Source organism: Leptinotarsa decemlineata, unplaced genomic scaffold (assembly GCF_025532065.1).
Source record: "Leptinotarsa decemlineata unplaced genomic scaffold, Ldec_3_MD MMD2_tig00000133_RagTag_RagTag, whole genome shotgun sequence".
In the NCBI taxonomy this organism is placed as follows: Eukaryota; Metazoa; Arthropoda; class Insecta; order Coleoptera; family Chrysomelidae; genus Leptinotarsa; species Leptinotarsa decemlineata.
In genome coordinates, this window is record NW_027412542.1 from 4,043,333 (window position 1) to 4,063,976 (window position 20,644).

At 34.7% G+C, this 20,644-nt stretch overlaps 1 protein-coding gene across 11 annotated transcripts in view; it reads right to left on the bottom strand.

Annotated features, from left to right (window-relative positions):
* The window catches only part of Unc-115a (actin binding LIM protein Uncoordinated 115a), a 46,912-nt gene that overhangs the window by 16,457 nt on the left and 9,811 nt on the right, over nucleotides 1–20,644 (bottom strand). For 10 of the 11 annotated variants that reach the window (XM_023163497.2, XM_023163495.2, XM_023163491.2 and 7 more), the window contains exons 2-9: nucleotides 13,296–13,516; nucleotides 8,340–8,523; nucleotides 7,844–8,070; nucleotides 6,354–6,599; nucleotides 6,191–6,259; nucleotides 4,200–4,392; nucleotides 2,615–3,077; nucleotides 240–415 (exon numbers count right to left, since the gene is read on the bottom strand). In XM_023163497.2, coding sequence (XP_023019265.2) covers nucleotides 240–415; nucleotides 2,615–3,077; nucleotides 4,200–4,392; nucleotides 6,191–6,259; nucleotides 6,354–6,599; nucleotides 7,844–8,070; nucleotides 8,340–8,523; nucleotides 13,296–13,516 — 1,779 coding nt within the window. The remainder of the gene's footprint in view (nucleotides 1–239; nucleotides 416–2,614; nucleotides 3,078–4,199; nucleotides 4,393–6,190; nucleotides 6,260–6,353; nucleotides 6,600–7,843; nucleotides 8,071–8,339; nucleotides 8,524–13,295; nucleotides 13,517–20,644) is intronic. The other variant, XM_074172594.1, reaches the window with a different exon arrangement.

Consider the following 20,644-nt stretch of genomic DNA (forward strand, 5'->3'; position numbering starts at 1 on the left):
AAAAAGTTATAAATTATTTTTCCTTGTTATTTCTATACCAAAACTTGCGACAAAATTCTGAAAACACTATATTGAAACACAATGTTGCAGAATAAGAGGTTAGATATCAGTTGTTATCTATAAAATCATCAGATTTGTCAATTTGTATTCGAAATATAAGTAATTTCTTCTTCTGATCTCAGAATAAAAAACTAATATATTGTAGTGTCAAAATATCTGATGAAAATGAAAAAACTTACCATTATAATTAGGGATAGCACCAATGGATCTACCCATGGAAGATCGGCAGCTGAGGGATCTGTCAAAGTCATCTTCATCAAATGGTTTGGGATGGTCCAAGTTTCTAGAAGGGCTTGCACCGATAGGGTTATCGTAACGTAATCTATAATGGGGTTCCTTATTTGCTGATGGAGTTCTATAAAAAAAGTACTCCATTTAGGATTCAGAATGCAATTCAATAAAAAAAAATATTCTCTGGACATTCATTAGACAAAAAGTTCTATTGCCCTAAAAAATAATAAACTGAATCAATACTTAGAAAAAAATTTTACGGCAATATTTTTTTGACAGCTTCTCATCAATTGTTTTCATCTTCAGTTCTTATTTGAAAGTTGTTTACATTTATTGAATATTCAGTTTTTCAGATACTGTACGTAAATCTTGCAACAAGTTTTATAATCCTTACATATATGCACGTATAATGTTTCTGGGGATAATGAAAAAATACACATACAAACGTTCAGAAATTTTTGTCGTCTCTCCAATGAGAGTAAGCCATACCTTGTAAAATATTAAATTTATAATAGTTTTCAAAGTTAATTCCTGTTTTGATTGCAGTTGATCTAAAAAACCGCTTGTAGCAATATAAGAAGACTATATGATAATAGAATACTCAAGTTTTGGATACCAGTTTAAATGTTTTTTTTAACACCTCTAGCAATATATCAATTTCTGCGAACACATACATCCATCAAAATACATGTCTAATATTTAATGAACAACATATTAATGTTGTTTTACATTTGTATTACTGCAGTCTTTTTATGAAAACTTATAGAAAACACTGGCTTATTTTAATTGCGAGATTATTTGACATGAAGTACAGTAACATCTATTTGAAAATTCAAAGTATCCTGGAAAATACTTATTTTTTTAAATAACTCAGTCATTGAAATACAATAAACCCTTGCGGGTTGCGGTGGAGGGTCGAACAGACCCTTTCACTTTGGACCTAACCTAACATAACCATTGAAATACAAACTAACATTGCTTATATTAGTTGCGAGATGATTTGACATGGAACATTCTGAATGTGCATTAATTTCTATTTGAAGATTAAAACTATCCTGGTTAATACTTATGTTTTTATGTATCTTATAATCCCAGAAATACAAACTGACATTGGCGATTGGCATGCAACAAAACACAAAATATAATTGACATATTGAACAAGAGTGGAAAGCAGAAAGGTTCTTGAGGAAGTTTTTTCTTTAATGAAGCTTTTTAACCAGCAGATGGTTTGTTCCGAGGTTGGATTAGTTCAGTCTGTGTTGTATTGACTTGTTCCGGGGTTCTTCAGCACACCTTGGTAAGGCCTTCACGTCACAAAAGAAAATAATGAGAATAATTTTCAAAGCTCATTCACAAAATACTTGTATTTTAACAGCTTCAAGTCAATATTTATCACAGTGGATGAATTTCTAAAGTTTCAAAATGTAAGTTTTGCTGTCTTGATTTTATAAATTTTATATATATTTTTTTCTTGTATATTTATAGCTACATTATGCATTCAAATGTGGTGTGACAAATGTACTTTTACCTTCATATGACTTGTTTGACCAGTCCAATACATTTCTTATAGGAAGTGAATAACTTGTGATTGTTTACATTGTCTGTAAACCATCTACAGACCATCTACAGACATTGAGTTAAAGAAAATGTTAACCAGCAGTAAGTCAAATAATAGTCAAAACCATAATTTATCTGCCATTTATGTAACAGCATCATCAATTATATCGGCCTATGTCAATAAGATTATGTATAATGTATTCATACCTATTTTATATTCTTGTAATGGGGTACAACCCGTCAATAAATAAGCCTGGGGTATGTTTCAGATACTACTAAAATATATGTTGGCACTTCCAATTCTAGAAAATTTATAGTGTTTTAATATGAGTTACCATTAAGACTAAGAAAATATGTATATGTGTCTCAAAACAAACTTGTACATTGAATATATTTCATTCTATCTATAAATTATTAAAAGAACACTTTAACTGAAACTTCAAATGTCTATTGCCTTATTAGATCACTTCGTACCACCCTTTCAACTAGACTTCTCGATCTGCGTGTTGGTAGTGTTTATATATGGTAATCGAAGTCTCTGGAAGCCGATAGGGAAGTCGTTGAAAGTATCTCGCAGCGACGAAACATCTAGAACAATCGCAAAGCGCCAGTAGAGTTGAGCGCGATCTTGACCAAGTTACAATTATTTGACGACCAGCGGCAGCCAGGGTTATATTTTTTAGGAGATAATTGACAACGATACTATTTTTTTTGGATTCATTCTATGCCTGAGGAAATTATAAATTTCATAAAATTGTTAACATACCTAGAAGCATTCCTAGGGTCCAAATTAGCAGCCTTCCATTGTTTCAACTTTTCCCTCTCCTGGACATTCTTCAAAAACACTTTTCCTATCCCACTAGCAATTTTTGTCAGTTCTTCCTCTTCTTTCTTAATATTTTCTAACTCTTTGGAATTTCTACCGTCGATTTCGTCTTCATCGGAGTCGGGTACACCCTTATAGGAATCTGACCATCGTTTTCGACGCTCTGGATCAGTATAAGGATAAGGAGGGGCTGGAAAATCATCGCGTTCTATTTTGGGAGGTTCTCCCGGAGGGGGAGGCTTTGCACCAGGAAAGTGGGCGAGTTCAATCGGTTCGTCATTATTCATTCCTGGAGACTTGGGTCTTGGTGTCTCACTCCGAATAGAGTCTACCATAACTTTCATGGCTGATCTGGAACCATACCTCTTTCCTGAACCTGTACTTCCTCTCAGCGAATTCTGGGCTGGAATTGTTTGAATTAATGTTATCGCAGTACTTTTTCTCAAAGAAAAGGGTCTCCATTAAACCAAAATCGTTCCTTTCAGAGCAAATAACTTTGGAACAGACCGATTTATGAACCAGTTAACTGAAAACAGCTATTTTTGAAAAAACTTTTGAATTCAGTAGTTTGGTAATCACCTAAAAAATTATCCTAAAACTTAAAGAAAAGAAAAAGCCACTATTTAAATAATTTTGTGTTTTATGAATGTGAAAAAATACATATATCATCCCAAACTTAACTTTTTTACTGAACATAAAAAAAAACTCTCAGACACCAGTGTTATTTCATACTATGTGAATGAATAAAAAACTAAATAAATGAAGAGACTGACAAAAAGTTTCGTGAACATTCTGAAAATATTCTTATGAGAATATCATTTGAACAATTAAATAAATCGCAAATTGTGTTTCAATATGCAGGGTGTATGAAAGATGTATATTGTATCAACAAAAGTTATCAAAAACGTGTAATTTTTCAACGTTGTTTTTTAAATGGAACAGGAATTGGCGCTTAGTTCTTTTATCTCGAAAATATATTCAAATTTTATATAAAACTAAAGATGTTATTACTTTTTTTACTGAAAAACTCATTTCCTGAAGTTCAAACAAAATGGAGAGAACACTGACATCATTAACCAATAACCACTTTTTATGCCGTGAGGTAAGTAATCACTGGGTCCATGAACCATGTTCCACGGGAGGAAGACATTCGTCCAACCAAGATTTCTACAGTACTAAAGCCGATGTGATTTTGTAGTTCGATATTAGAGCAATGTTTTAATAGAGTGGTCTGCGTAGACTCTGTCCAAGATAAAATCTTAATATTTTCTTTATTTTTCCTCCTCGTTTCAGTTAATATTTGTATCAGCCGGAAGTGAAAACTTCGCGATGAATTTCGTCTTACTTTGATGATCGAAGAGATCTACATCAGGTTTACAAGCTTACTTAAGCCTAAAACCTATGCCAAATTTAAATTGTACAAAGAGTGAAAGAAATCCTATTTGTTGAACACCAGAATATTACATTAGTCTTTTATAAATTGAAGTCTAAAACATAACATTTGAGAAAATTGAATGAAACTTACATGTTGGTCTATGGAAATGTGGAGAAGTCGGTGCTTTATCATATGGATCAATAGGTTTTCTCAAATATCCCAAAGTTGGCTCTTCTGTAAGGTAACTATATGTATATATCCTGGAAATGTCATCGATGAGTGTTGCTGATTTATTGTGATCCCTTAATATTAGTCCTGGTGATGGGGTGCGATAGTTGAAATGCTGGAAAAAAATAATAATTACTAAAATGAAATACGAAGATTTTGAAAGAGAGAGAGAGAGAAGTACGTTTATTGTCCCAAGAAAAAGTACTTGTTTACAAACTCGTGCCGTTGCACAGCCGTGGTGGATTCAAATTTCGTAGCGATATAACATTCAGTTGTAAATTATGCGGTGGCATGCCAGAGTTCAAAAACTCTGTTGGATAATTCACAGCTTCGGTGGGATCGCAAATTGTATCTACGCTCAATGGATAAACAATAATAATGGCCGAAAAATGTGTAAGGAGTGAGGGAAAGCTCATTGTGTGAGAGAGACAGAAGACCAACTTCGTTCTCATCCCTACTCTGTACTGTTTACTGAGTGAGAAGTGACACCTCTAGACGCCTGGTGGGAATAACTGATCAAAATTATTAAATTACTGAAATGGCTATTTACAATTGGGGTTGTGATAAAATGGTAAAAAATGAGGATCATATGTATTTTTTTATGCCATTTGCTATCCTCTGGTGATGTCTGGAGTCTGGACCCAGGAGATATATATTTTAAAATATGTACTTACTTTCTGGCATTTCTATATGTTTGAACTCTAAAATGGTTTAAAAATTATCTTTTTTAATCCCTTTTAATTAATAAATGATCTATTTAGATGACAACGAAGGGTAATGATATATGACATGAAAACGCTATCTATGGGATCAACAGAAAACTCAATAATCAAACATAAAAAATTAACAAGGCTCTTTAAAGCATTCGGTTGCAAAGCCAAGCTTTTGATTTGCTAGTATCCAGTTTTACTCTACTTCTACTCTATCATCCCTTGTTGCTCTTTGCTTGACTCTCAGGCCAACCAAAGAGAGAAGTTCTATGCAATTAATTTGGCCTGACAATAATTTAAATAGAAATATTAGATCAGCATGAATCCGCCTCTTTTCTAATGTGGTAAGATGTAGTATAAAGAGAATATCAGTATAGTTATGTGGCTGGTCCATTTGAACACCCATTTTGTAGGCAGCACTACGCAAAAATTTATTTTGAACCTTTTCCAGTGACGCTTTGTACACTAAGTAAGAAGGACACCACAAAAGGGATTCATACTCTAAATGTGACATAATCAATTAACAATATTTTCATTGTGCTTGCCGATAAGTCCGTAGCGATCCTGCCTACATATCCAAGAAGTTCAAGTTATTTCAAGGTTATTTTCTCTATATGGGATAAGAATGACAACTTTTAATCAAATATAACACCAAGAGCTTTAACTTCATCAACTTAGTTGATGGCAGATTGTCAGTAAAATACATTCAATGCTGAAAAGTTTGATTAACCATAGTTTCATATATTTCTATAAAATAATCATCTCTTGGTCATCTTCTTTGAAAAGGTTATTACATAACCATACAAAAGTTTAAGGTAACATTTCAATGTCAAAAAGTAAGGACATTTGCTAGTCATGGTTACCTTAAATAAATAATTTGAAAGAGTTGATTTACTAATCAAGATTTCAACAGAGACGCAAAGTACCGGCTATTAAACTGTTTTATAAACTTTCTCGGAAACATCAACCACAGTTATATTTTCCTGCAGCAAGAAAAAGACAGAACACTCATAAAGGGAATCATTCATTCATTCCAACAAAAGTATTTCGAATTAAAATTTGTTACATTACAATCACAAAAACTAGGAGTTCTGTTTAATTTGAGATTGATTGTGGTGGAATAAATGTGAATGGTACATATATGAGAAGCAGTCAAAAAAAAATTAAAAAAGCTGATATATACAAGAACTAAAGAAAACAAACCTTTCTAGACATGCTTGAAGGACTGCATAAGGAGCCATTGAAACTAGGTGTACGGGAACGCATGGAAAACTGTAAAAAATCATGCAAACAAAATTATGTAAAAAAAAAACAGAAGTTTGACAAAACGAGCAACATTTTACGTGAAAAAATATTTTTTGCAAACCTGTAGTTCACTGACTCCAGAAGTACTATTCCTATCAAAGTCTCTCATAGACATATCAGTGTCAGTGCAGTTTCCATTAGCTTCTCCAGATTCGTTAATGATTTGACCATTCTCAGTGGGTCCGGGACCACATCGGGGATGCCAGATAGCTCCCCCTTGAAGATACATTTCTTCTCCATCTCCAAATGGTTCTCCACATTTTGTACAACGGGCACAAGTTGGATGGAAATGATGGTTATCTCCAGCCTAACAAAAACATCATCTTGAAGAAGAATACGGAATAAACAATATCGTTTATGGAAAACTCTACTGATAATGGATTCTTATACAATAAACAGAAATCAAATAGTTTGTCTTAGCAATTTCAATTTCTTGCGATCAATGTGACATAAGGTACATTGCAAACTTTGTATTGGTACTCAATGCCTACATTTATAGAGTAATTAGTACTTTCATAAACTTGATACCCAAAGACTTGTGGAGATCATATCGTAAGGTGTAATTTATGAAATTACTATGGATCTTCATCAAGTAACGGCCAAATCAATCAGATAATTACTACTCGTTTCAAAAATTCTGAATACCAGCTTTACATTAACAACATTTCAGTTTATAAAATAATTAATTACTTCTCAGCATGAGCTGTATCAAGATCCGCACTACTATCAAAACAAACTTCAAAATGAAGCTGAAAATACCGCTACACAACATTTCCCAGGAGAATTAACTCATCGTCAAAAATTACAAAATTAATCGAACAACAGTTACAAACTATATCCTTCACAATTGACTTGGGCATAACTTTTTGTTATGAAACTAATAGTCAAATATCAAATTGGGAAGATACAATAGTATGGTATAGGGAGAATTCAAACAAATTTATTAATTTTTCAAACTGCTTATTCAATAGGAATAGAATTTACAATTGATATAAAAAAAATTCTTATTAGTTAATTGACTCGAAAACTCGGATTATTTTTAAGGTTATTAATACAATAATGATGCCGAGTTCGATTTAGCCCATTTATTTAAAAAAAAGACAATTATTATCATAGAGGGTCTTTATAATTCAGTTCACGGATCCGCTCAAGAAAACAACAATTTGGGACCACTCCTCCACCAATATCAAATTCAATAATCTATAATGCAGCAAAATTACACAATTATGTACCGGCCAGTATAAGAAAAAACTTCATAAACCTTACATTTTTCATTTATATATACTTTTCAATATTTCATATATAAAAATTATGGTGAAATGAAAAAGCCATTTCCCAACAAAAAAAAAAGGCAAGAATCGTTAGCATTAATCTTTTTGGGGTGAACTGATTTGTTTTTAGAGATATTCTCATACCACGACTATTGTAAAACATTCAATTCACTGAGATTGAACAAAAACAAAATTCAAGAGCAATAATCAAAATGTGGCTGCACATGCTTTTGTCTAATTTAGTTATTCATTAGGAGATGAAGCTATTTATTGCAAATACCTGCAAAACTTTTCCGCTGATGAATCTGTTACAATAAGCGCATTTCACCCCGAATTGTTTCTGATAATCTCTTTCGCAGAAAGGAATACCATCTCTTCCCATATATTCGCCGTGAAGTACTGTACCACACGTGCCGCATTTAAAACACCAAATATGCCACTGTTGGTCGAGAGCTACAAGAGCTTGGCCTTCTTTCAATTCCTCTTTGCAGCCAGCACATTCTGAAACTTGAAAGTATACAATTAGAACAAGCAACTTTTTACAAAATATCAAATATCAGGAAAGAAAGGTTTTGGCTTTCTACTTCTCCACCTGTATAAAGATGGAGATCAATCTCTCCTGAAGATATACCCCTTTCAATTCAATCGAAAATTAAATTTTCCATGAGTAAGTTCACGCTTGAGAAACAGTGTGAAATTTGAATTTTCTTAAAAAAGAAACACTGAATTGATGAGGTTATCACCTTGGATGAAGTTATTCATCAGGTATCACTTACCATTGCCCCCATTAGTGGTCGGACTAGATTTGGGTGTGATATTACGGGTAGGAATCTGAACACACTTTTGACAGAGCACCTCTTTTCCTGTGAAAGTTACCTTTTCGCCAGAAGGGAAAGGTTGTCTACATCTAGCACATGTGAAACAATTTTGGTGATACGTTTTTCCTAAAGCAGTAACAACCTGCAAAAAAAGTCTCATATAATAAAAATGTTTTGCTTTGTTCTTTCAAAAAGTGTTTAACATGTGGGTCACATTTTTTCTTCCAACATATTTCCTTCAGGTATATGGAATAATGTTGGCAATTGACTTCATCAATTATGTAATCAGTTGAACTTCTATCGAATTACGAAAACATTCCAATGTGGTAATATAAACAAACTATATTTTCTTTATCTTATCTTTATGAGACTAAAAAATGTTTACCTATTTCCGCATTTTTTATACAAATAATAAAAGCCATAATATATAGCAAATTTGTTTGAATGTTCACTTGAATTCTACTTTTGATAGATGAAAGACTTAAAAGTTTTACTAGGCTATGTATATTCAAAAGGGCAAATTGTTCTAAGTAAGAAGAATGAGAACGTAATGGCATCCTTAGTTTTCTTCCCTGATTCACAATAAAAAAGCTAACTGTGATAATAATCCTTAGTGTACCAATCAGCTGCTGAGACATTACCATATGATAAAATACTTAGAAAGAGCATCTTGGCGTGAATACTTGAAAGTGAGAAAGTAGACTAAACAGCGTGACTCACGGTCGATGGTAGGATAGACGTTTCTGGAAAACGCAAAGCATGATTTTTCTGATAATTTCACCTCCCACATTTCCTTACCTGTTCTATCCACCTAAAATATTTTCAGCATTACGGCGTTGCCACTTCTATCAAAAAGTCCTAGCAATTATATTTTTTTAAATAGAACACCCCGTATATTAATACATTTTTGGAATCGCTCTAGTATTTCAATACTTTTTTGTTAATAATGTCCTATACCTATCTTTATCTGTTTTCGAGATAAAAAATAAATTGTGCTAAATATGGTCCAAAACATAGCCTTAATTGAAATTAAGTACATCAGTACTCTCAATTCATGAACAGTTGATATTTTGATGATAGTTTGGACAAACTCGAAATATTCAAATAACACCAAGAAATCAATTCCATATTATACAGGGTGTGCTTATTTCCATTGTGCATAAAAGTAGTCAAAAGTTCATTTTTTCAAATGAAACCCCCTGATGGTGTTTCGAATCATCTTCCAAAATGAATGCAAATATCGATTATTCAAACGAAGTTCTTATGAAATGATTTATTATACACATGAACAAAGTGATCAAATCATTGTCAGAACGTGTAAAAAATTCAACCAAATGTATCCTGAATTAACACCAATGAACGAGAGGAAGTTTGTAAGGTTACAAAATAATTTCCTTAACTATGGCTCAAAGTTTCCAGGGAACAACTGTACCAAAAATCAGTCATTTCTAGGTAAAAAGTAAGATTTTGTGGGCTAAAACTTGTGAAAGTGCAGACAATAACAGAATAGGATGATTCAAAATAACAAAATTGTAAACAAAATATCACATTTTCACAATAAATGCTGAAAATGTTGTCCATTACATTCTAAACACTTTAAAATGTTTTTTTGTATGCGACTTGTGGTTGCTTTTTCAATTTCCTGGGGATCCAGATCCTTAATACTCCGTACTATTCGCCATCGCAATTCTTTTTTGGTAGGCACTGGAGTACTGTATACCCTTTCTTTTAAAACACCCCATAAAAAAGTCAAGTGGCGTGAGATCGGGTGATCTCGGTGGCCAATCCCACGGCCCTAAACGCCTAAACCAACGATCGTCGAAGAGTTCGTCAAGTTTCCTGGAAACTGCCTCCGTCCAGTTGAAACCACGAATTCATATATTCCTCTAAAGGAAAATTTTCAAAAAAATCGGTTACAGTCGTCCTTAATATTTGGAGATATCTCTCTGCATTCAGTGTGTCTTCATAAATAAAAAAGCTAATTTTATAGTTCTTCAGAATACAGAAAACATTCAGGTCAAATTTTTCTTGAAAACCCATTTCTTTTATAACATGAGGATTATGATCAGCCCAAAAATGTTTATTCCTTCTATTGAAAATACCATCCCTCGTAAATTTTGATTCGTCGCTCCAAATTATTTTTGACAAACATTCCCGATCTTCCTGTGTATGAATCAAAAGGGAGTCACAAAAATGCATTCTACGTTCGAAGTCTTCTGCTTTTAGAGCTTGAACTTTGGTAAATTTATACGGATGCATTTTTCACACGTGATTTTTCAAAATTTATTGTACTGAAGCATGTGATACACCTAAATCTTTTTCTGCACTGCGAATGGAAGCTTCTGGATATGCATAAACATATGACAAAATGTTAACAGTATTGTCCTCATTTGAAGTAACAGGTTTTGGTAATGTTGAAGGCGCTTTTAACATGGAGCCATAGTTAAGGAAATTATTTTGTAATATTACAAGCTTCCTCTCGTTCATTGGTGTTAATTCAGGATATATTTGGTTGAATTTTCTACAAGTTCTGGCAATGATTTGATCACACTGTCCGTGTATAATAAATAATTTCAAAAGAACTTCGTTCGAATAATCAATATTTGCATTCATTTTTGGCGATTTTTTGAAACACCGTCAATAACGATTTATCAATTTCTCATAAGTCACCAAACTGTCATAAGTTTGGCATTTCCACGGCTACCTAGAAATCAAATTCTTTAAAAATTATTTTTTGTACAACTGTTATTGAAAATCTCTTTGATAAAAACACTTCAATCAGAACACCTACCAAAAAATCATTTAGAATAGTTCACACATACAGTTCGCGCTATTGGTAATATTAAATCCCTGTGAAGTTACTGACGATGATGAAGTAGTATTCAGTTCAACTGTAGAAAGTCCTTCATGACTAACCAATAATCCTCCTTAAAATAACGTGAGTTGGCGTATGTAGTTGTAACATATGCCTTGTAATCCAAAGATCGTGTGTTCAAATCCCATGGACCCTATAATTTTTTTTATTATCAGCAGTAACGTTATACAAAAAAAATTGTATGATACATTTGTTAAAAGTGATTTTATTTTGCTCGTGAGTTTGCTCCGCTTGCTGACGCTCATTTTGCAATAATCCCCACTCACAAAATAAAATTCCACTTTCAACACTTGTAGGTAAAACGTGAATAACTATTTTTCCACAAAAACGGCTTTATTAAGAAAACTTGACGATTTAGGTATAGGGACATGTATATCATCTTGAAGCATTTTTCACCATCTTTCAATTTATCGAGTAATATACAGGGGGTTTCATTTGGAAAAATGAACTTTCGACTACTTTTATGCACAATAGAAATAATAGCAATTTTAGCACGCCCTGTATGATATGGAGTCGATTTCTTGGTGTTATTTGAATATTTCGAGTTTGTCCAAACTATCATCAAAATATCAACTTTTCATGAATTGCGAGTACCTACTGATGTACTTAATTTCAATTAAGGCTATGTTTTGGACCATATTTAGCACAATTTATTTTTTATCTCGAAAACAGATAGAGATAGGTATAGGACATTATTAACAAAAAAGTATTAAAATACTAGAGCGATTCCAAAAATGTATTAATATACGGGGTGTTCCATTTAAAAAAATATAATTGCTAAGACTTTTTGATAGAAGTGGCAACGCCGCTATGCTGAAAATATTTTAGATCGATAGAACAGGTAAGGAAATGTGAGAGGTGAAATTTTCAGAAAAATCATGCTTTGCGTTTTCCAGAAACGTCTAAGCTACCATCGACCGTGAGTCACGCTGTATAAAATAATCGACATGACCATTAACAAATTCATTTTCAGAAAAACTGAATTTATTATAAAAAGTAACGTAGTTCATATGACAAGTCGCTTGGGTTTTTTTGGTGTCAATATCATTCGGTGTCAATGGTCATTAGTCTCGGAAATAATATCAGACTAAATTTAAAAAAAGCCTGGACAATATACTTTTTAGACAATACATTTTCGACAATGGGTGCTTAAACTTAGATTGTTATCTTTCCCTACAACGGATTTGAGAAGCATACGCCAACACCAATGTCAAAATGGTAGGACTACCAAAGGAGGTAATAAAACCCATTAAGGGCAGCATTATGTTGATGTGTATAGGCTAACACTGTTTATGCTGGAAATACGAACATATAGATCTTAGGAGCCTCAACACAAGCTCTGCATCTGATGTCAAGAACCTCTATACCCATCACACGACTGTGGCTCATCAAGACTCCATCCTGGCAGGCTACGATAAACACCCATCCGACCTGAGGAAAGTAAAAGTCAGTTGCTCTGATAAGCCAAGGTCTTCAATGCTGTTGAAGAAGATCCCATGCATATCCTTATCCTTGGGTGCCTGAAGGCCTTTTGCTAAACGGCTTCCAAATTGCTGATACACTTGTAGTCACCTCGTACAGTGTCAAAAACTAAAGCAAACTTATCGGCTGTTTTGAAATGAAATACTCCAATTCTTGTTCTCATGGTCGTAATCCAATCAGAAAAGGGGATCCGAACTCCTGATTACAGGCTCCATCCAGTAACATTGATATGTAGAAATGCAAATGCACAAGTCCAGGACCTTCTTGTTTTAGTGGGGAAATATAACCATGGAACAGATGAATTGGTATGCAGACTCACAAATACTTGGCTTTTTCAAAACGGCTAACATTTCAGAAAATAATCCCTTTCCATTCTCAAAATAAAAAAAAATACTTATAAAAACCACCAAAAGTTGAAAACATGAATACACATAAAGGTTTTTTTTTTCGAAGATATGTCTATTCTTTAAGTAATCCCATTTTGTGAGGTTCTTTGGCGACCATAATTATGTTAAGATATCAAGTTTGAATAGGGTCTTTTGAACTTAATAACTTACCTCGCCTTCTACATAATCCTGGCAAGCAGCACATTTTGTACCAAAGTTTCGCTGGTAATCAGCTGTACAATAATAGAGACCATCTTTAGAGAAGAAACCACCCTGAGCTAGAGAATTGCTGCATTCCTTACACTTAAAGCATTGTGTGTGAAAATATTTATCTTGGACACGCAGCACTTCACCGGTACACTTCTTTTTGCACGATTGGCAGTATGTTTTTCCTGAAATTAAAAAATTTAATTTGAACAAAAAAAATAATTGGTTGAATTTATAATAAATAAAAAGTATAATAAAATTCAAGAGAACATTAAATGTTTAACGCCCTGTTATATCATAAACGATAGCACAAGGATTATGCGAGTTTTATTCTCTGAATCATCCTTAGAATCACCCTCTCAGATCCTCTTAAATGAAAATGTAATTCAATTTTACAAATTTTGGTGAGAAAGGTTGGTGAGAAAGGTTGGTGAGAAAGTAAGTCCTGGTTAATCATATAAACATTATTTTCTCTACCACCTTCATCATTCAGTTTTTCTTCAGAGAAATATAACATTACCTTTCTGTAAATATTACATTTATTTCACTGCTTTCATCGGCTTGAAAAAAGGATAAGTATCTGTTCTGTTCCAAAGAGATACATAAGCGCTAACAACAGGCAGAGGAGGAAAGTCTAGTGGAAAGTGCGGTGCGAATTGAGCTAATAAAGAGATAGACATCTGAGTAATAATTAGTCTGAAGGTCAGTTGAAGTTTTTGTGTTATATTGGCAGTGTACTAGTGATATTTAGTTGAGTTTAATATTGAACAGTGTGTTCAATTATTATCAAACCCACGGGGAAAACAATAATATCAACAATAAAACTGAATAGAATAATCCAAATTCAGGTCATGAATCCTAGATCCTTCAACAAAAACACATTTCTCACATATCAAAACGGTTGGTCCTTCACTATCGAGGTGAGGTTTCGCGGTGAGTGAAAGTGAAACTCCAAGCAAAATGAGCGTCTTCTAGAACCATGCGTCTTATGCGATTTTCGTCCAGGAGCCATTTTCGTCCACTGAAGTGGCGATTTAGTTCACTCGAGGGACGATTTTTCTCGCACTCACTGTCAGTCGACCTTGGTATTGACTATGCGCCAAATCACACGGAACCGACATAGAGCGGACGTGCGCAGACTTTTGTCTCTTCCACGTCTATCCACGGCGCCACGTCGTTTCTACGTCATTTCTATTTTTTACATAGGAAAGACGCGAAAAAGAAAAAACAGCGCCACGTCCGCACACATTTTTCTAAGGCCCAATTCACACAGAACGGACGTTTGGCAGAGGCGAGGCATCGGTATGGCATGGACGTGGCGAGAAAGGACATCAGTAACCTGTTGGTTTTGTGGAATACAACATGGCTTTTTCAATCAGTGACGTCTAGGCCTGGTCTTGGGCACTCGTATTACAATAATCAGCACGATTCACGATTAAAATCAAATAAACGAGGATATTCGCCAACTTCGTCGCAAAATTGTATGTTGGAGTCAACTTCATTCCACATTTTTGAGGATGAACACGGAGAAAAACGTAACAAGGAACTGACGTGCCCCTTCTTGTACGCCACGAGAGACGGCAAAGAGACGGGGCGAAGGTGGGAGGGCGACCGCCCGAACCATGTCACTTCTGAGAACATTGGACCATTTGTTTACATAGGAGAAACGCGGAAGGGACGAAGTTCCGCGCCTTGTCTCTGCCGAACGTCCATTCTGTGTGGATTGGGTCTAATTTTGTTTCAATATGGACAGGTCAAGTGACGAGGGAGATATTACAATTCGTTACCGGCGTTCACCAAAAGAGACATCATTCTTAAGGGACTACTCCTGGAAGATGCGCCCAGAAGACAGACGATCTACACCTAGTTGACCATTCAGGTTGTCTGAGAGCTATAAAGAAGAATGTATGGAGATTTTTTTCCTTCAAATTCAAGACATCAAACCAGTTGGTAGTTAAATAAATGTGTATAGACTTTAATTTTCCTCTGATTTGTAGTAACTCTTCAATGCTGCATTGGGGCTAAGTGTTATTTTGCGAGATAGAATGAGCTAACATCTGGTTCCTTATTAAGAATCATTCCAAATAAAAGTTTTTTTGACTTACATTTGAAAACTAAAAACGAATAAATAATAATCAGTATTTCTCCTCAGTAAACTGAAAGCAACGTACTGTAGAAGCTATACAGGGATAGATGTTTAAAATATATCTATCGTGAGAACTTTTCTGGGCACAATATTTTGTCAATCTTATTTGTCAATGCCTGTAACTTGAACAAAAAAGTATATACATTGCACTTTGGCATACAAGATATAAATTCAAAGCTTTAAATTTATAAAACTAGTTGTGAACAACCATTGTCCACTACTCCTCTATAGTTCATAGTTATTTTTATATCAGAGTAAAAAGATGTGTTGACACTAATCATATTCCGGATTTGTCATTCCTGCCAAATGTTATTCGCTCTTTCTGCTTGTTAAAAATACATTGAGCAAAGATAGCGAATAACTTTTGGCGTAAATGAATCTAGGTGCCAACAAAACACAAGAAAAGAGATGCCAACATGGTCTACATGGTTTCCACCTTTCTTCAGGAACCCCTCTTATCTACATTCGACCCTATGTCGCCCTCTCTTATAGTAAGAACTATGGGTAGATCAAAGAGGCTGTTTATAATTTACCGCCATATACGGTCGTTTAAGGAAATGTTGAGCAAGAAAACTGGAAATTTTTATAACCTATGGCATAGGTTATATTTTTTCTTCATAATTATTTTACGATTACAATATTACTTATCTTTTTTTTTATCAAATGCTGATAAATTTTTATGTGGATAAATAAACTGATTATGAGTTAGAAACGTTCAACTTTTGCATTCTCGAGAACGAGATATGTGAGCAATAAGATCTTAGATTTCATAATGACCTTGAAAAAAGATAGAATATACTCTTATTGTTTAGTTCATCTCAAAAAGATTTTAATAAAATTGGAAACAAAATTAAATACAAAGACGTATCTGGTTTATCTATGTATAGCAGCTATCAACATTAAAGTGCACTTTATAGAATTTTCTAGAGACAATTCTCTCATAATGCTTTTTTAACAGATTGGTAACATCCAGCTGGTCCATTTCTTCGAAGTATTCCGAATAATTTTGTTCTCTGTACTAGTTCAAACAGTGCGGAAACAAAATGTCAAGGTCGGAAAAAATTTACGTGGAAAAGTATCATTTTCATTAATTTAAGACAGTGTTGCATCATTTGTCGCCGAGAGGGCACTACCAACTTTTTTGAAATGAGAAGGCGAGTCCGGTGATACCTCGTTTGAGAGGTATTTCAATTCTCTATCCAATATTTGGTTTATTTTTGAAAATTGGAATATCCGTTCCTGAGTAATTACTAGTATGATATTCTTTGGGAGCACCTTTTATTCAAATCATGAGTTGCAATGTGTCCTTTTGTTGAAGGTAAAGTTACATTATTCAACCCTATTTTGTTCAGGGCCCCCTCTCGATAGAATGTTCAGTGAATAGACTTGTAATTATTCTGTGCCTAACCTGCTGTTACATCAGTTCTTCAGTTGTTTTTTGGGTAGTCCCTTTATAAATATTTTTCAGTGAATGTTCCCAGCTTATTGGCCCGTTTTCTGATCTGCTTCTGTACTAATGGAATTGGTACCTCCACAGCTGGTCCAGGACTCATATATGGAGTTGATGATCTTTGTCTGGCACACCCCTCAGTTTTTTTATATTTTGTATTTCCTGAGTGATCTGGCTCGCAGTACAAAATCTGCCAGTTCATTACTCTCGAGTTCATCAATTCCCTTAGTGAGGTCTGGCTGTCTTTAAGAATATAGAATTGCTCATTTTGCTGAATCCCCAAACTTTGCAACGTTTTTTGTCCAAATTACTAAATGGCCAGTTAAAAATAATTTCAATTAAATTTCAAAACCATCACTTTCGTTTACTTTATTCATCTGTAGCTCACCTTCAAACTTACGTCATCCTAATGAAACAAGTACACAACAGATAAGGTATGGCGATGTTTGTATTAAACATCTAACAATAGAATCAAATGTAATGCATGGGAAAAACACCATTTATATAACAAATTCATTCAACAAACGAAGTGATTACTAACACTTCAATGAAGTAAAAACTACGTGAATAAATATTATAACTTTCAAATTAAATATATTTGTTTTATGAATGGAAAAGTAACATTGACTAAAGTTTTCAACTACAATCAATTACCATAAATTATCTTCCAAATGCTTAATGGATGCTTATTTTTAGGAACACTTATTATTCTTTTCAGAGAGCACTAGCTTTTTAATTTGTATTACAAAGACAATGACAAATACCTACACAGTTTAAAAACTCGTTGAATAGTTAGGTCAGGATCATTATTTCGCGGACGGTTGGTATTTGAAAATATCTCCAGGAAGGAATATTAGCGTGGAGTTTTTTGACAAATTTACCTCTACTCCCAAGCTGTGTTTTCACTTTTCCAAGATTTACACAGACATCACTCATCACTTAATAATATAAAAATCTCATACATTTTTTTAGAGGTAACAACATTTTATGATCTTATGATGCACTGTTTGAAACCTTTGGTGTAGTAGGAAGATTAAAACTGTTTTAATCTCCTCTTTGAAGATGATCACTTGGTGATCGAAACACGTGTCGAGGTGTTAAAAAATAACGATTTGGTGTTGGCAATAAACTCCAGTAATATTTATATTTATTTAGGTAACAACATATCAACCCTAGTTTTGCAATCTATAATTATTATCAGTATTCTTGGGATATTACTATTTAATTTGAGAAAGTAAACACATTGTTGTGTGAATTCATTGTGGATGAATATAAAAAAAAATTCATGAGCAAAATTATAAATGGTTTATGGAAGGTCTCGAGTAAAAATTAATGATAATTGAAGTGGTAGACACAAATGTAGGTGTTATTGTAGACTGCAGATCGGTGATTCCCAAAACGGTACAGAGGGCCCCCAGGGGTTCATGAGACTCGACAGAGGTCTACGTTGGCGTGACCAAAAAATGGGGGTTCACAATATGTAAGAGGGGTTCTACGAAAATGTATCTGGTTTCGATAGTGAAGAACCAAAATGTACAAGAACATCCTGCCCATTAAAATTATGACTATTTTGACTACTACTACATACTAGAAGTTATGTTATTTATGTTTAATTTTAATTACATTGTCACTGAGTAATAGTGTAATAATTACATATTTGAATAAATAACACAAAAAATATACAATTTTTTTTACTACGCCCAATGGGCAGTTTTCTAAATGATATAAGTGAAAATTGATTGGCTTCTTGTTTTCTTTTTTTATTGTCACTTTTTTGACATCCGCTCACAGCACAATCAATTAATAAATCAACCAATCAATTCTCACTTTTCATTCGAAAACTGTTAATTCGTGGTTGAAATGTAGTCACTATGCAAATTTCCATAGTTAGATATAATCATCACATTTTTTTCGAGTTTCGGAAATGTGGTAGAAATGTAGCTGCTAGGGGTCCACTGGACCCAGCTAAATTTTGAAAGTGGTCTATGATGAAAAAAGTTTGGGAACCTCTACTGTAGATCAAAGGTTCAATTTCAGAAAGCATGCAAGTTATTTCATCAAAAATATCTCCAAAAATTGGAATCGTCTGGATTATTTAACAAAATGGTTAAACAGCAATATACTAACTTTACAAAATGAGTTTTATAGACTTCAATAACTAAAAAATAGTGCAACGAGAATGATTTTTTTCTTATACGAAACTCTCCCAGATATTTGCTTCCAATCTCATTTTCATTCATAAAATAAAATGAAATCAGGGAATGCACTACATTATTTACAAAAGAAATCTTTGAAAATCAGAATTCCAATACCAGAACATGAAATGATTATATTATACTAATGGTTAAAAAACATTTTAATATTCAGTTTTCTTCAAAAGTATAAAAACATAAAACAAACGCCTATATGACATTAAGGCTTCAGGAACCCGTGGGTTGGGCTACCTATCGGGCACGTCCCCAGGTGACGGATAGGGAAACGGCCAGTGGACTGGAGGCCCTGTCCGGGAAGCCAATGTGGCCTTACGGACGGGGTCGCCGGACTCCTGATCAGTGGCAGCCTTTCCAAAACATGCCACCGTGGACCAGCCAACCCAAGCTAAGGTGTAACGAATCGTGCCGACAGCTGAATGGCCGCAGGGTGATATGCGGTCACGAACGATCCCCTTGGGGAACTGGGCGAAACCTCATTGTGCCAGCCTACCTCTGGTATTGCGGGGCTCTGCCAGGGGTGACCAACTCTTCCGTTGCTACTCGTGGGAACACACATGAATGAAACAAACACAAAAACAGAAACAACAAAAACAAAAACCAATCCCGAGGCTGAACAGAAGTGCTCACCTCAATCTAAGGCGATGGCTGGGGATGAACAGAAATGTCCACCCCAATCTACCGCTTGGAATAAGTCTGGACATAGCAGATCACCTTGTGATGTAATACAAAGGCCAAGGTGTAAGCGCATTTGCGGCGTCGAGGCCAAAAGAAAAAAGAGAGCGAAAGAGGCAGGAGTGGCAGCAACTACAAGTGCACCCTTCTCCTCCCCCACTCCACCTCCAACAGCAAGGGCACTTCCTGCTGCGGGCGCCAGCGACAGTAATGTCGCGGCACCTTCCAAAACCTTCGCGGAGGCCACCGTGAGACACCCCAAGGTTGCCAAAGAGAGTGGGTGTTTCGGCGAGTCTTGGCCTACACCTGCCAATATAAAGGAGATGCCTTCTAGAAAGGACAGGATGGACGATGACCTAGGAGGACAACTCCTCAGGAGGATGTACAATGGGTCACATGTGGCCTAAGTGCTGTGGGTCTACACCAGTGTTTCTCAAAGTGTGCGTCGAGGCGCCCTAGGGCGCCGTGGAACCTTTACTGGGGCGCCGTGGGCCACGGGTGAGTCACAAGGTACAACGTTTTACAACATAGATAACTGAGAGTAAAGGTAATACGTCGGTACCTATTAATAAAAATCCTCTGATAATATGATAATATCGGTAATTGCAAAATGCAATCCGTTCAGACAGCCACCAACCTACTTTCATTAATTAAATATCTAGTGTAGTTTTTACGTTCGGGGCGCCGCGATAACCTTCAAAAAACATAAGGGAGCCGTGAATTCGAAAAGTTTGAGAAACACTGGTCTACACTCACCCTCCCTACTCTACAGATACAGAGAAGGCTTCAGGAAGTCTCAATTCAAGTCCAAACTGAAAAAACTCTTTTATTT